The 15,964-nt window shown below is 40.8% G+C and overlaps 1 protein-coding gene across 1 annotated transcript in view; it reads left to right on the top strand.

Annotated features, from left to right (window-relative positions):
• METTL24 (methyltransferase like 24) overlaps window positions 1–14,720 on the top strand; it is a 46,708-nt gene extending 31,988 nt beyond the window's left edge. Inside the window, exon 5 of the mRNA XM_006752655.2 lies at window positions 13,995–14,720. Within this exon, the coding sequence (XP_006752718.1) occupies window positions 13,995–14,309 (315 nt within the window). The 3' untranslated portion in view covers window positions 14,310–14,720. The remainder of the gene's footprint in view (window positions 1–13,994) is intronic.
• Window positions 14,721–15,964: the final 1,244 nt, after the last annotated feature.

Here is a 15,964-nt window from a genome sequence, read left to right as displayed (position 1 = left end):
TGCCCCCCCCTGCAGGCCCGGTTCCCCCCAACTGCCCTCCCCTTCAGGCCTGGTGGCTCCCAACTGCACTCCCCTGCAGGCCCAGTTGCCCCTAACTGCCCTCCCCTGTAGGCCCAGCCACCCCTAAGTGCTCTTCCCTGCTGGCCTGGTGACCCCCAACTGCCCTCCCCTGCTGGCCTGGTCCCTCCCAACTGCCCTCCCCTGCTGGCCTGATTGCCCACAACTGCCCTCCCCTGCTGACCATCTTGTGGCATCCATCTTTGACCACATTTGGTGTCCATCTTGTGTGTTGGAGTGATGGTCAATTTGCATATTTCCTCTTTATTAGGTAGGATGGCCCTTTCAGTAAGCCTCCCCATGACAGTTACCCAAACTTTTCACCCTCATGCGTGGGCCTATAATAAGCAAGAGTTGAAGAAAATTTATTATGTATAAAAACCCAAAATCACTCTTGGCTTCTTACATCTGTTATCCAGGATATTTGATATGCTTCTATTCATGCTTAGGGGAAAATCAGAATAATTTTGCATGGATTAGTTTGCATGGACTAGAATATTCACATTTATATTTTTTTGGCATACTAACATGAGTGTGTTTAATCAAGACAAATTCACTTATTTATAAGAAGATTCCATGTTCAGTAATCAAAATGAAGAATAAGATATTATGGATAAGAACATCTCCTGTTCAAGTAGAAGAATGTTAATGTATTGGGAAAAGAAGAGATATTAAAAGAGCTTTAGCTTTCTATAATGTTTTCCTGACAAAGATCCCAAAACTGTAACTTAAACTGCACTTTTTGAGGGGCTTTTCAATTTACAGTGAATTTTGGAGTGGCTTTTTCATTTGGAAAATTTAGCTATCATAGATATAATGTAGAATGGCAATTTCCAATAAATTATTGGATAGTAAAGGATAAATGAATCCTGTTCCCTAGGCAACCACATAAGGATATAACATCCCTCAAGCTCCCAAAATGAAATTTAAAGTTGCTACTATTTTTTATTTTGGCTTACTCGGAAAATGGTTTTCATCTGTTGAAATTATTTTTTTTAATGAAGTGTGATCGCTTTCCAACTCTTCTCTCTGTAACATTAGTCTTGCATGTCACAGCCTCTCCATCCTTTGATCTCAGCATGCATGGCTGTAAGAGGAGTGGCTGGCCTGGAAATAAGATCAAATTGGGGATAGAAATGAATATCACTAGAAGCGAGAGTAGAGCAGAAGCATTTTGAGCCTTTCAGTAGGCTTTCAAAATTTCAGGAAAAAAAAGTGCCTTGGGATTTTCTGACTCACTCAATCTTTTGTAATTTTTTACAAAATATAGGACATAGCTTCTTTAAAGGAAAAGCATTTTAAGTAGAAAAAAATGTTGGGATGGCTGCATTTCTGATTTTTTTCATTTGGCTTTTTGTGTGAGTGCCATCTATTTAGGCACTGTACCTTCCATGTGTGGTTCCCCCAATATTGACACATCTCTTCTTTCAAACCTTTTCTCCTTGCTCTCCTACCGAATTTTATTTTATTTTTTAATGACTTCTTCCCACGAGGCCAAAAGTGTATACTCTGAGAGATTGTGATCTTCTGAGCACTGACCTTCTAAGGAAGACGCAATGGGAAATCTCTGCAGACTTGCTAGGTGTGAGCAACATTTTAGGAAATAGAGGATGCCTGGTTGCTGACACCATCTCTTCCATCTTGGGGCTGGTGGTCTCCACTGACCCAGAAAACCCAAGGGCATTTGGGAAGGCCTTCCACTAAAAATATCTCTTCAGTATAGTCTGCTGGTGAGAGTCATTTGAGTTAATTAGCTAATCTTTTAAACAGATATTTCTCCATGAAAGATTAAGCTTCTTGCCTGAGCATCACCTACGTAAGTTATGTAATCTTATTTATTTCTTGGGAAGGTATTGCCTAACACTTGGCTGGGGGAATGGAAGTTGGCTGAGATGGAAAAGAAGACCATTTCTGTGTATGGCTTGGTATATAAAGAGCTTTGGCCAGCCAGAGGGCATCTTGAGAGTGAATGCTGTGGGTGTGAAGTCACAGGAAGTGGAAGAGGAAGGCAGAAGGAAGGTGGGAAGGAGAAACATTTGGGTGTGGTTTGCCTTCTCTATGACTGGAATGAAGTTGTGGAGGTGCCTACCCACAGAGTGTCATGGCGTGCTTTCCTTCTACAGGTCAGCCATAGGTTGTTAATGCTTGTTATATGTTCTCACTACTCTCAACTATTTCATATCCCATGCTATAGATGAGGGAGAGAGACAGGGTTTCATTGTTTGTTATTTACTTTTGCTGGATGCAATTGAACACTCTTTGGGTATTCAGTAAACCCTTTGAGAGCCTCCTGTAAATCAAGAACTCAACCAACGACAAAGAAGCAATGATGTGGGTCCTTGCCCTTAAGGACATCATGGTCTATAGAGGGAGACAGACATTTGCACAAAAGTAATGTAGAAAGTGCAACCGTAAGAGACACAGAAGAGAAGTAGCTCTTTTTTTCTTGGGTGGTCAAGGAGGTAGCACAGAAGAGATGCTATTTCATCTGGCTCTTAAAAGTTGAATAGGAGTTTATCAGAGCTAGAAGGGAGGGGAAATAGTAAATGCAAAGGCATAGAGGTGAGAAAGAGAATCATGAATTCCAAATCAGGTAAAAAATTTGGCTGGCACAAAGGTGATTTGTGGAGAGTGCAAGGAAGTGAGGCACAAAGGGAGGGTAGGCCCAGGTTGTGAGGGAGCTCTGTAACAGAGTCTGGATTTCAGGGGCTCTGAAAGAAGGGGCTTAATGAACTAGGTTTTAAATTAGGTAGATAATTCTGGAAACATTGCGGATGGTGGGCTATTCAAGGCTAACATCTCTCGAGACTTGACATAGTTCATTAGAAACATTGGTCGAGCAAGCGTTAATGAGATTGATTAAGAGCCAATGTTTGGTGAAGGTGACATTAGTCAACCTCAGAATTTTAGCAATCGCTGTCATAGCTGTAAAGCTCTACCAAGATTTAAAATATGGGTAGGAATAAGGAGCTTCTACTTTTGTTTTATACACTTCTTTCTCAGTTGCACTTTTACAACCAACTTTTTAATAAAACACATTTATTTTTGAAAAAAGTCCCATCCCAGTGTAATAAAATTAAAGCTGCGCTACAACACATTGTAAAGCTCTATTTAATAATTCATTTTAAAACGAAATATTTATTACTAAGACCTCTTAAAGTTCCTCTGGGGCTTGCTATAAACAAATTTATACTGGCTTTTTGTCTATGAAGAAAACAGAAATACGTCACATTCCCCACGAACAATGAAAGCTGTTTTTGCACTGTCAGCAACTTATTATTTTCCTCCAGGGATCTAGTTAATCCAAATTGCAGATGACTCCAAATAAATATTTAGTTATGAACTGTCCCTTTTGAATGTGGGTTTGGAAATGACCTCATTGATAACTGAGAATTGACTTAAAAAAATAGACCATATACATGTTTTACATGGACTATGGACTCTCTTTTGTTGGTCCTTCCCTGCACACTGTTTTTTTCAAGTTCAAATGTGTGTCTGGATGGCAATTTCCAGTGTAGATCAAGACCCTCACAGCTGAAATCGTCTAGTTCACCACATTCATTTTTATGGAAGCAACTAATTGAAAATGCAATGTTCTTAACTAAAAAATATGAAGAAGCTGTTTTCAACATGAATTCACTAGTTAGATGTCCAGTTACCAAGGAACTCAACCCAATCTGGCAGCTCATTTCAGAAGAACCAAGGTGCTGCTGCTTGTCTTTCCCTCATGAGAAACAAGATGATTAGAATACATTTTCCTCCATTTAGACATTTATGGAAAACGCAGGTATGAGGCTCATTAGTAACTGAGGGAACATAAACTTGCTACAGTAATGTTTTGTGAGAGGTGTGGTTTTGTGGGAGTGCAAATGTCATTTACATTATCAGGAAGGAACAGGTAGGCTGTGAAGTAACGATCCTCATTCTATTCAACATAATTCAGAGCTTTCCTTGGTGCCTAAAAAATGCCTTCCTGAAACCACCCACTTCCTGAAATATACAGCATCCATTTAAGGGAAGGCATTCATGGCGCCAGGTTAACAATAGACTGGCCACCAAGCTCCATAAGTGGTGTACGCGTGTTAGGGACACTGCATCCTACCCTTTGTTTCTACTGAAAAAACTGCCATCTGGAAAACTCCTCCAGCTCCAATAAAACTGAATCGCCTCCTGGCTAAAGCCTCCAGGCATCAGCAATTCTTTTAAAGAAGTAAGACAGAGAATTCTGGGAATCTTGATTTAAGAATTATAAAAACAGTCACCACAGAAATCAAGCAAGATGAGGCAGTCCCTGGTTGACAACCCATAAAACTTTCATGATTACCTCCACTCTCTCTGTTCTGGGCCAACACACAGACTTAAAAAAAAAAATCCATTATATGTATTGATTGCTCTGGTTCAGTTAGAAGTACAGGGATTTGAATGATTTTCAAAGATTATCACCTGTCAAATCTCCCACATGTCAATCCATATCAAACAAAATAGTAAAGGTATCTTTTCACTGTTAGGCAGCCTTCTGACTGTTCCTATTGTGGGACTGAGGATTAAGAAAGGTGATAGGGCAGTTGGAGAGGGGATATTTCAACCAGAAGTCCTCTACAAGGGGCACAGCAATTGGAGAAGCTGTCTCATCTCCACCCCACCCCTCTTCTCCTTTGCATCCTCTTCCTTGGCCTGCTCCTTGTCTAATGAATGAGGCTCTTACACACTTTTATCTTGATAAATGTTGAAATGACTCCTCCACTCTTCCGTATGTGCTGTCCATTTCTTTCTTTTCATTTTTTGTGTGTGATCTGCAGTCACCCCTGCTTATGCAATTCAGAGGTTGCCAAATGTAAATCAATAGATCGTGTGAAACATGAAAAAATACAAACTTTTTGCTGAATTCATATGAGCATGAAAATGGAATGAGAGGTCATATTTTTCAGGAAGGTCGGCTCTCATCTTGCCATGTAGCTGTATGTAGGTGTAAATTAACCCGGCTGGTGAGGCTCAGTGGTTGAGTGTTGACCCATGAACCAGGAGGTTGCTGTGCACATGCCATGTTGCAGGTTTGATCTCTAGCACCGGGCATGCAAGAGGCAGCCAATCAATGATTCTCTCTCATTGATGTTTCTCATCACTCTCGTCCTCTCTCTAAAAATCAACAAAAACATTAAAATATTTTTAAAAATTGTATGAAACTTGATAAAACATGAAGTGACAAAGAAAATGTCCTAGCCCCAAATTATGCTTTTTGGTCATAGGAAAGCTATGGGACGAATATAATGACAATGTTTATTCAAAGTACTTGGAATGAGAGGAGAGGGCGGTAGTTCCAGTGATAAAGTATGCTGCAGTTGCTCAAATGGGCATGCCTTGCCTACAGGCAGACCTGTTTGCTGCCTTTCACCTGCAAACATGGCAGGAAGTGGGCACGTGCCAGGAGCTCAACAAAGATTTACTGAATCCCTGCTCTTTTTTCACCCAGCTCTCACCCTGCTCCCACCTGACAACCATCAGTTTGTTCTCTGTATCTATGAGTCTAATGGCCCACCCGTGGGCAAACCGGCCCGCGGGCTGGATCCGGCCCAGACCGTACCCTTTTATGTAATGATCTTTACTTTGAATTTGTATTAGTTCACACAAACACTCCATCCATGCTTTTGTTCCGGCCCTCCGGTCCAGTTTAAGAACCCATTGTGGCCCGCAAGTCAGAAAGTTTGCCCACCCCTGGCTCTAACCACTATAGTGGTTACACCTGAAACTATACAAAACAATATTGAATGTAAACTGTAATTGAAAAATAAAAATTAAAAGACTTATTAAATTTATAAATATTCCACATTTGTTTTTCCCCTGTCTCTCGTTTTTTTCAAAAAGAACTATTGAGTCCAGAAACCCTTGACAATGTCATATTTTGTGTTTGGACCCTTTCATATTGTGAGAGTATAAGAACCTGGTGTTAAGAACTTCTGTTTTAAAGTCAGACCCAGTTAGAATCCTGATTCTACCACTCACTAGCTGCGATCTGGGTGGGTTGATTAGCTTCTCTGAAGCTCGGGTTTCTATGGAAACTGCTTGGATTTGGTTTAGGCTTCACATCTCACAAACTGTGTGTGACCTACATAGGCCTCAGTTTCTCTATCTGTAAGAGGTGGACGATAAACACTTATTTCCTGTGTTCACTGGGGATTGCTTTGGACATTACATGTAAAGTGCTTAGCATTGCTTGTCTGAGCATATAGCAAGTGCTTGATTATTAGTTTTTCTTTTCTTTTCTTTTCTTTTCTTCCCTTCCCTTCCCTTCACTTCCCCTTCCTTTCTTTCTTTCTTTTCTACCAGTTGATACAAGATTTTTAAAAAGATAGATATTGTGTTCTGAGGGATGGCACATCTAAAGCAAATGTTAGGGACTTTTTAGCAATATACAGTGAGAGCCAATAAATGCTTATTTCAACAAGTCATTGTCTTAACATATTCCCTAAGGTGAGCTTTTTACATATAACCTACATCTGAATATCTAGCACATTCCTTTGAGTATTGTATGGGTGATCAGTACTTTACATGGTGGTCAGTACTAATCTTTTTGTGTGTAATGTTTCTCTTCTCATTTTAATCACTACATAAATTTAACAGAAGGTTCAAAACTGGTACTGCTTGTATTTTTTCTTGCAGGATTTTTAAAAAACTTTATTTTCTGGCTTTTAGCCATACATCTGTTTATAGTTAGCTTTCATTCAATCCTCTCTTTTCTCTTAGGTTGGGACTTGTGCATATGTCTTAATTATAACCAGAAATTATTTTTACCTAATTCTGTATTTTATAATGATGTCTTATTTTTCTTTTTTTTTAAAAAAATACATTTTTATTGATTCCAGAGAGGAAGGGAGAGGGAGAGAGAGATAAAAACATCAATCATGTGAGAGTATCATTGATCGGCTGCTTCCTGCATGGCCCCTACTGGGGATCCACCCTGTAACCCAGGTACATGCCCTTGACCGGAATTGAACCCGGGGCCCTTCAGTCCACAGGCTGACACTCTATCCACTGAGCCAACCCAGCTAGGACTGGTGTATTCTTTTTCTTAAAGAGGGTCCTCAAATTAAATAAGCCTCAAGCTCCAGAGAGCCAGGATCTGCCCTGGTGACATTATAATTCTTTTTCAGGGGAAAAACTTGACACATTCAGCTTATATTTTTCTAAAGTGAATGTTATTATGGGAGTATTATGAGACTAAAGATATCTTTATTTTCTCATTCCACTTGAGTTCTGACTGAATTTTGCTTTACTTCTTCAAGAAAATGCATCTGTGCTTTCAATAAAAATTTATAGCCATAGAATTCATTGGTCAAAATAATGTCGGTATCTGGCTTCAAAGTATATGCTAGCCTTTAGTATGCAATAGATAAAGAAGAGAGCCAACTTCATTAAATGATGCCTCAAACCCACTTTTTTCAGGCGAAAGGAACTATGTGACCTTGTAGCCCCATTTGGGGAATGCATTGCACATTTCTGGACTGAGAGGGGAAGGGGGCGTGCAGTGTGGTGGTCATGAGAATCCTGGCAGGAGAAGAATTCGCACGGTTCTGGAACAAAGAAGGAGGAGGCAGTAAGGAAATGCCCAGAGAATCCAGAGGAAGGGTAGTGATCCCAGGACTAGAAAGTTGCTGAGCATTTCAGGGATTGCTGAATAAGAACTGAAAACTTTGAAGTGAGGACTTTAACCTCCAACAGGCATGGGTTACTGGTCTATTGCACTGCCACTAACCAGGCTTCAACTCTGAATAACAGTTTCAACAGGGGCACCACTCTGTATAGGTAACTAAGAACACTGGAGTATGTGGAATGCATTTAAAATAGGGCTGAGTTACCAGCAGCATCACCATCAACTGGTCTTTTGGTAGAAAAGCAAATATACAGGCCCCAATCAGACCTGCTGGGTCAGAAGCTGTGTATTCACAAGCCCACCCGGTGGTTCTGAGGCACCGACCCTGGCAGCACCGCCCACAGAACTTTGTGTGACGATGGACATGTCCTGTGGCCTCACTGTCCAGTATGGTAGCCATAGCACAGGTGACTGTTGAGCCCCTGAAATGTGGTGGAGGAAGTGAAATTTTAATTGTATTTTATTTTAATTAATTAACATTTAGATGGCCACACGTGGTGAGTGGCTGTTGTACAGGACAGCACAGCTCCGCTACGGAGCATTCCTAAACATTCCTATGCATTTACATCGAAACAAGTCCCTGCATCATACACAACAGGACAAAACCAAAAAACTGCACGTTATATAGAGAATTACATATTGATGTCATCCATTTCCTTATTCCACTGTTGGAATCATTAACTAGACCATGTTTGGGATGGGAGCCTTGCAGATCAATGTCAGTCAAATATCCAAGAAGAGAAAAAGAATTTGTATGTATTTCCGTGTCTTGTCAGAATATGGTAAATAACTCCTTCTTAGATTATTGTTTCTGCTTTAGATCCTGAGGGTAAGGATTTCTTAATAACCCCAATACCTGAGTTTCTTAAAGAAAATGAAATTCAGTCTGTGCTTGAAGGAGACTGTGGGGCTCTGTGTGTGGGTAGAGGGGAGAGGTGGTGACCAGCAGGAACTTCTGTTGGTGTTCCACCCAGAGAAAGCAGCATGAAGAAAGGATCAAGGTGGGACATTGCATGGCACTTCGAGGAATAGCAAGGAACTGCGTTTGGCTAGAGGGTAGGGTTCATAAAGTGTTGTTAATCAAAACCCCAACACCATGTATGCAGAGAAGGCCGATGGAATCCATAGCTGCCCTTGTTCCTAACTTCCAACCTTTGATTCCTCCTCCTCCCTTCCAGTCAGTGGGGTCTGAAGTAAGATGATCACGGTGTGGAAGTGAGGCGCAGAGAAGAGGGGCTGGGTGTCAGAAGTTACAGAAGCAGAGCAGACAGGACTTATTATCTGATAGGATGTTACACGGACTGCCTGCCAGGAACTCCCATGGAAACGACACCAAAGAGGAGTTAGGTCCTGTCCTGGAAGAACTTACAGCCCAAGTAAAGCGGGGAGGGAAGGGGGACCAGGCATGTCGACAAAGGAGTGGAACCGTGTTATGTACTTCCCCAGGAGTCCATCCAGGGTCCAGAAGTGGAGGCCGTCAAGGTGACCCTGACATACAGCACACCCCCGAGACCTGTTACTATTCCCTCATCTCCTCTCAATTCTGTCTTCTGACACTTGTCTTCACTCGCTGCTGATCCTTCCATAATTGTCACGCCCAGCACAGTGTTATTTTTAACTCATATTTCAGTATATTGAAAAAGTATCTAAATCACCCAATGAGTTTATTGTGTGTCCCTCTAAATCAGTGCTTGCTTTTTGCACTTGGACTATGTGTTATGCAGCCTACGTCACATTGCTGGCCTCACCATGCTCTGAGATCGACTTGGTCCCACTTCAAAGGCCTCCCCCCTATTGAACCTCAAGAACATGTCTGGCTGAGGAACATTTTATTTGGGGGTTTGCTTGGCCATTTATTTGTTTACACATCTGTTTGTGTAGGAATAGTTTATACATGTTTATATTTTATGCTCCATCTCCTTCTGGAAATACTTGAGAATGCTTGCGTGAATATGATCAGGTCAGAAAAATAAATGAACCAGGTGATGTAGCTTAAAGGCACGGGGTTCTGGTCTAAGGTGAGAGGCTGTGTGTTGGTTTTAGCTGCCGGGGAAGTGGGGGTAGAAATAAATTAAAGCTGCTGCCCGGTGCTGTCCTTGGTCCTGCCATGGCCTTCCTGCAGGACTGCCCTGGCCAAGTCCCTGGCTGCCACCTCAATCCTGCCTGAATTTGCGCCGCTTCCTCCCTTGCTGTTGTATGTCATCCATAGCTGTGCTGACTTCTGACTTGTCACCAGCTCACCAATGACCGGCCCTGACCTGGGTTTCTGAGTCCTGCATTACATCACTTGATCCTTTCAGAAGACACTTGCTCAGCAGCCTTTGGAACAGGCTGGAGATCTGGCAAAAGAGTCTTTGTTTGTAAATATTTTCCTTATTTTTTTTTTAAAAATTCATTTGCCAAGTGTTGCTCCCCTACAGAGGTTATTTCTGTGAGCTGATCACTACATAAAACTCATTTTCTTTTATTATTATTTCAGAATTGGCCTTATATTAGCTTAGAGTAGGCCTTTATATTTCTCACAATATGCCGGTGAGTCTTATCTCCTTTCCCCTGGTGGTAACATAAACCTTGTAATGTTACATTGCTGCCAGCCCACAGTGATCATTGAACCTGATCTAATGTGTTTAAAGTCTAAGGCTCTTAAAGAGACTTTTAATCCTCCTGTTCCTTTAAGATAGATTAATTTCTTCTATTTTCTACAAGAACATGATCCTCTTTTTAATGTGTTCAGCTTTAGTTGTGTAGGTGCAGATATACATACCTTGCTTTAAGGAGACTTGATATATAAAAGCTTGGATTTGGTTTAATCATTAAAAACAACTTTTCGTAATTAATCCAAAAAGCAGGAAGAAGTTGTATTGACATAATTATTTTAAAATTATGATTGAGCTCTGCCAGTGGGGTTCAAGGTTAGAGCATTAGACTGGGAATCAAAGGGTCAGAGATTTAATTCCTGGTCAAGGGCATGTACCTGGGCTGCAGGTTTGATCCCCACCCTGGGTGGGGTGAAAGCGGGAGACAACCAATTTATGTGTCTCTCTCCCACCAGTATTGCTCTCTCTCTCTCTCTCTCGCTCTCTCTCTCTCTCTCTCGCTCTCTCTCTCTCTCTCTCGCTCTCTCTCTCTCTCTCTCGCTCTCTCTCTCTCTCTCTCCCTCGCTCGCTCTCTCTTTCTCTCTTCCTTCCCTTCTTCCCTTCCACTCTCTCTTAAAAAAAATCAATGGAAAAAATATCCTCAGATGAGGACTAAAAAATAATAAAACTGTTAAAATTATAATTAAACCCTTTAAATGCCTCTGAAATTATACCAAAACTTTGTTTCATCTACCTTCTTTGAGACCCTTCTAACCAAGAATGTCTTCAGCCATTCTGGAGATTGCAGACAGTTAACAGGTTTTGTTTTTTTGTTTGTTTTTTGTTTTTCTCAAGAAACTCTATTTAACCTAACTGTATTAGGATTGCACTTGAATATTCTGATATGATCATTTGAATGATTTTTAGTGCCACAATTGTAGAAAACTGGTATTAGTATATTACAATTGGCATATCTTATTCAGAGATGTTTAGAGCCTTTTAATAATAATAATAGTGGGTGCATTATGCAGTAATAATGGAAATTATATTTGCAAAATAGTAGTAATAGAACATTCTGAAATGCTAGAAATAGAAGAATCACAGTGTAAGAGAAAACCATGTTTTAATCACAGCATTTGATTATCTGTGCTCCTCAGTGCCACACTACGCCTGGGCTGCATGAGATAGACTAACCTGTGCAATTCTGATTGAAGTAGAGAATTTTCAGTCACGGAAATCAAAAGGGGGTGTGGATGTTGTCATGTTTGAATATAATTTTTGATCTTTAGAATGGATTGACATTTTGTAAATTAAGATTGGATTTCCAAAGAATGCATATTAAAGGCATATATTTGCTGTGATTTAGCCTAATAATTTGGTTATTTTCCAGTTGCTCATAACTTCTGATTAATAGCTTATTTTAAAAATGTTTGGAAAAAATATGTGAAGTAATTCCTCTATATTTCATAATTATAGTTTTTAGGCCAATTTTAGGCTGATTAGCTTTACCCTGTCCCTTTAATGCTTTAATTTATTGATCATTCAACATATGCAAACTAACAGAAAACCATAGTAAGACAATAAATCCATAAGGAACCTAAGAAATTCTTGACTATGTGAATTGGCATAACAATTGTTGATTTTTGGTTTTGGATATTTTCTGTACCAATTAGAGAGTGTTTTGAAGTTTTGATTAAATATCTCTTTTGGCAGCTTAATTACCCTCATTCAGGAATATTCTGCCTTAGACTTCAAAAATTAAACAAAGCCAAGAAGTGCCAAGACCACAGAGATGAAAAAAGGGGCAAATTAATTCTATTGCATCCAATTGACAAGAATTATTTTAGCCTTGTGTATGTTCACATGGAACCTGTCTTTGCTCTGTTCCTTTCAGAAAAGAAAGTTGTTTTTTGTTTATTTTAAGTTTTCCTCTTTCATTTTGAAACTGTTGAACCAACCAGCTGCTTTATAGATATCTACCCTTTTCTCAGGCCTCTTGGTAATCTTGGGGTTGTTATCATCATTACTCTTTCTCTGATGGACCAGGAGGGAGTAGCCAAGGCAAGAGGATGAAAGTGTCTCTCACAGGATCTCAGGATGCTGGGCAAAGACCCTTTCTTTGGGGCAATTATGTCTAAATTCTATGCATCTTCTCTATCCAACTCTGAAATCCCGCAAGAAATGCTACCACTGCACTGAGAGCCTGATGACTCAGCTGCATCTGAGAAACTTATCAAACAGCCATGCGCTGAGAGAGAGGAGAGGCTGGGCCAGAATTGGTCTTGGTCCTTATCCATCCCTCTACACAGGCAAAAATATTCTACTCTCAAGGGCTGGATATGGTGACTCCAGTCGGCACTTCCTGAAGGGCTATTAGTGTGGTGCTGTCACCTCTTGGGGAGCTGGCCTTTGCTCTACTGCAGTGACCCCTCCATCCTCTTCATTCTAGTCTGTGTCTGAATGTTGTCACCCTCCTTGGTGGTCTAATTATCCACTTCCACTTCTCTTTATTCCTTGTAAGTCACCTTTACCAAATCCTTGTCTGCTGATGGGGCTGCTTAACTGAGATGATAGATGTAGAAAGTAATTCTTTAAGTGGGAAAGTGCTCTGCAAATGTACAGCGGTGATGTCGATAACAATACTTCTACTCACAGACCTTTACTCGCTCTCCGATCGTGCCTTATTTTCCAAACCAAAGCCTTTTAGGGACTCCGAGTTACTATTGTTCCTCTTGTGGTTTATGGGGAGTCAACATTGTGTAGTGGTTAAGACATGGGCCAGGAGACAGGTTCGGTTCTAATTTCACTTCTGCCCCTCCAGCTGTGTGACGGGATGGGTTATTGTGAGTCTGTCTCCTAAACTCTACATAGGGACACGAAGAGAACCATCCTTTCAGAATTGTTGAGGGGAGTACATGGATATTGCAAGATGAAGCACTTAGCATAGTGCCAGGCCCATATAGGCGCTCGGTAAAGAATTAGCTTTCATTGCTTTCTGTTATTCTAATGGCTTTTGTGCAAATCCAGCAAAAAGGAGCTGACTCTCATACCTTAATTAATTGTAAAATCTCTGCCATCCTAATGCTTTTTTCCCCATATCTACCTCATCCAGAATGTGAATTTGTATTCATGAAATGAACAGAGAATGGTATTTTCACTTAAAAAAAAAAGGAATTCTGTGCTGGTATATACTTTTTAAAGAAATCATGGCATAATAATATTTTTTTACAAGTCCAATATTCCTGAGAACTCTCTCCCTGGCTTCCAGTCCTGGTGAAGTTGGAGGGGGTGTGGTTTGTGAGGAGGTCCCTGCAGCCAGCAGTCCTCTGTCAGGCCCTCTATGCAGGCCATCGTTCAGTCTGGACACACTTGGTTCCTCTGTGCAGCACGTAGGTTTCCGGAGAGGGGCTGTGGGTGCAGAGCTTCGTGATACACACAGTCCAGCATCTCCTTCTCGGGCATCCGTTCCAACTGGGCAGAAAGTACGAGGGCCCATTAGGATTTCTGACTGGCATTTCATTATTTGTTTGTTAATATTTGGTATGGATTGAGGTTAGAAATTTGTAAGTGACCATCTGAAAAAGACCTTTACATCTAAAATTTGAACAATTCTACTTTCTGGGGAGGTAGATCAATGGTGCTTCTGACAGCACGATGGCATTTTAAACCATGTTTATTGAATATGCTGATCTCCGTTTATCCTTATGTTACAGATTGATGTTCTCAAAGCAGATCTGGAGAGTGCAGAATGGAAAGTTTTGGAAAATCTTATTCTGGAAGATGTCCTGGAACAGATTGGACAGCTCGTCTTTGAGATCCATCTCCACTGGCCCGGGTTCGAGGTCAGCGGCGGCGACAGCAGTGTCGTGCGGTTCTGGTACAGCCTCCTCAAAGAGTTAGAACTAAACGATTTCAGGCTTTTTCACAGCTACAAAGATTTATCTAAGCCTCAGCTATTCCTGAAGAAAGACATGTTCAATGCAAGTAGCTGTTATACTCTTGGTTGGGTAAATACCAGGTGGAAATAGGATGCAGGGCCTCATCAAAAACTCAAGGAAATATTTGCAGAGTGAGTACATCCACGATTCTAATGATCATTGTGCAGTCTCCCACCAGCCTGTTACCTGCTTGAGGCAGGCGTTGTTATTGCCTTTGTGGTGCATGCAACCTGGCGCCTGCCATGAGGTAGGGGCACGTTACCCCTTGTTGAAGGGTGGACACAGGAACACCACAGGAGTCAGCCGTCATCTGCCCTGACCAGGCTCTTTGCCTGTCTGCCTCTGACAGAGTGGGGTTGCTCGTCTTCCTTCATTTTTAGTTGGAAGATAACTCCCCACTTACCTCGATTTTCTCTAAAGTTCATTATGTTTCTACAGGGTGTTCAAAAAAATGTATTCACACTTTAAGGGCTGATAGCTCACATTTGAAAATGAAATGTATTTTAATACACACTGCCTTAATAATTATTCAAAGGTGAGTATACATTTTGGGGGGACACCCTATATAATCCATGAATTCACCAACATGACATTTTCCATTTTCACTGGGTTGATGAGACTCTTGGGCTTGTAGCCTACTGTTTAACATAGGACCTTGCATTTGACTTGAACTCACCTCTTGCATGTTCTCCTTGTTCACCTGGTCAGGAGTGTCCTTTACACCGTGTGGTTTTCCATCACTCCTCCTGAGCCTTTGCTGAGGCTATGCCATGGTTTTATAAGGAGCACAGTTCTGGTATCTGGGAACAGACGCACCAAATTCTGTCACTGAGTTTAAGACTAGACGATCAAGAGCTGCAACTCAGCATTCTTTTCATAGCAGCCTTAAAATCCCCATCTGTTCCTGTGAACGAAGCACAGAGCAGAATTTGAGTGTCTTTATTGTTGCCTCTTCTGACTTCACACCTGATTTCTCAACCACAGACTCGCCTGTGCTGTTAATTCTTCACACACACACACACACACACACACACACACACACACACACAATCTCAAAGATGGAAGGGTCAGAGTTTCTTTTCTGGGATGCTTACACAGTGCTTCCATAGCACCAATCCTTTCTACTTAAAAAAAAATTTAAGCAGAAAATGCAGGTTCTCAATAGTTCAAGTGATCTTTTTTAGTTCTATTTGCAGGATTAGACATTTACCCCCATGAATAATTTTCAAGATTCCTATTTCAAATAAATTAAGTAGTATAAAATCAACCAAATTATTACCTTATTGTAAGTTAAGCATATTTTCTGACACTTTTTATATACTAACAGAGCAGGAAAGCCATGCCATACATGTTTGTTCATGAAATTTGAGGAGGGAATAGGATACTGGTTACTACTGAACTTTATTCCCTTCCCCATTTTTTTTTTTTAAATCTACTTCTACCTGAGACATTCCCTAGGTTGGCTTTTTGGTTTTTGCAGTGTTTGAAAATATCGTTCCTCAAGTGAGAAAACAAAATATATTAGAGTTGGATGATCTCACTAATTTTGGGTTCAAAAGAAACAAGGCTTGCTGAATTAGTGATGATTTTTAAAAACATAAATGAGGCTTTTATTTTAAAACCCATAGTACACTAATAAAAGTCATTGAGGTAGGAAACCAGCTTGCATAAGTGTGATTTGTAACTGCACTTCAGTTGCTTTTACTGTCCACAGGAATTTCAGAGGTACAAGGGGCCATAAAAAC

This window comes from Myotis davidii, unplaced genomic scaffold, assembly GCF_000327345.1.
Source record: "Myotis davidii unplaced genomic scaffold, ASM32734v1 scaffold2170, whole genome shotgun sequence".
In the NCBI taxonomy this organism is placed as follows: Eukaryota; Metazoa; Chordata; class Mammalia; order Chiroptera; family Vespertilionidae; genus Myotis; species Myotis davidii.
This window is presented reverse-complemented; position numbering and strand designations above follow the sequence as displayed.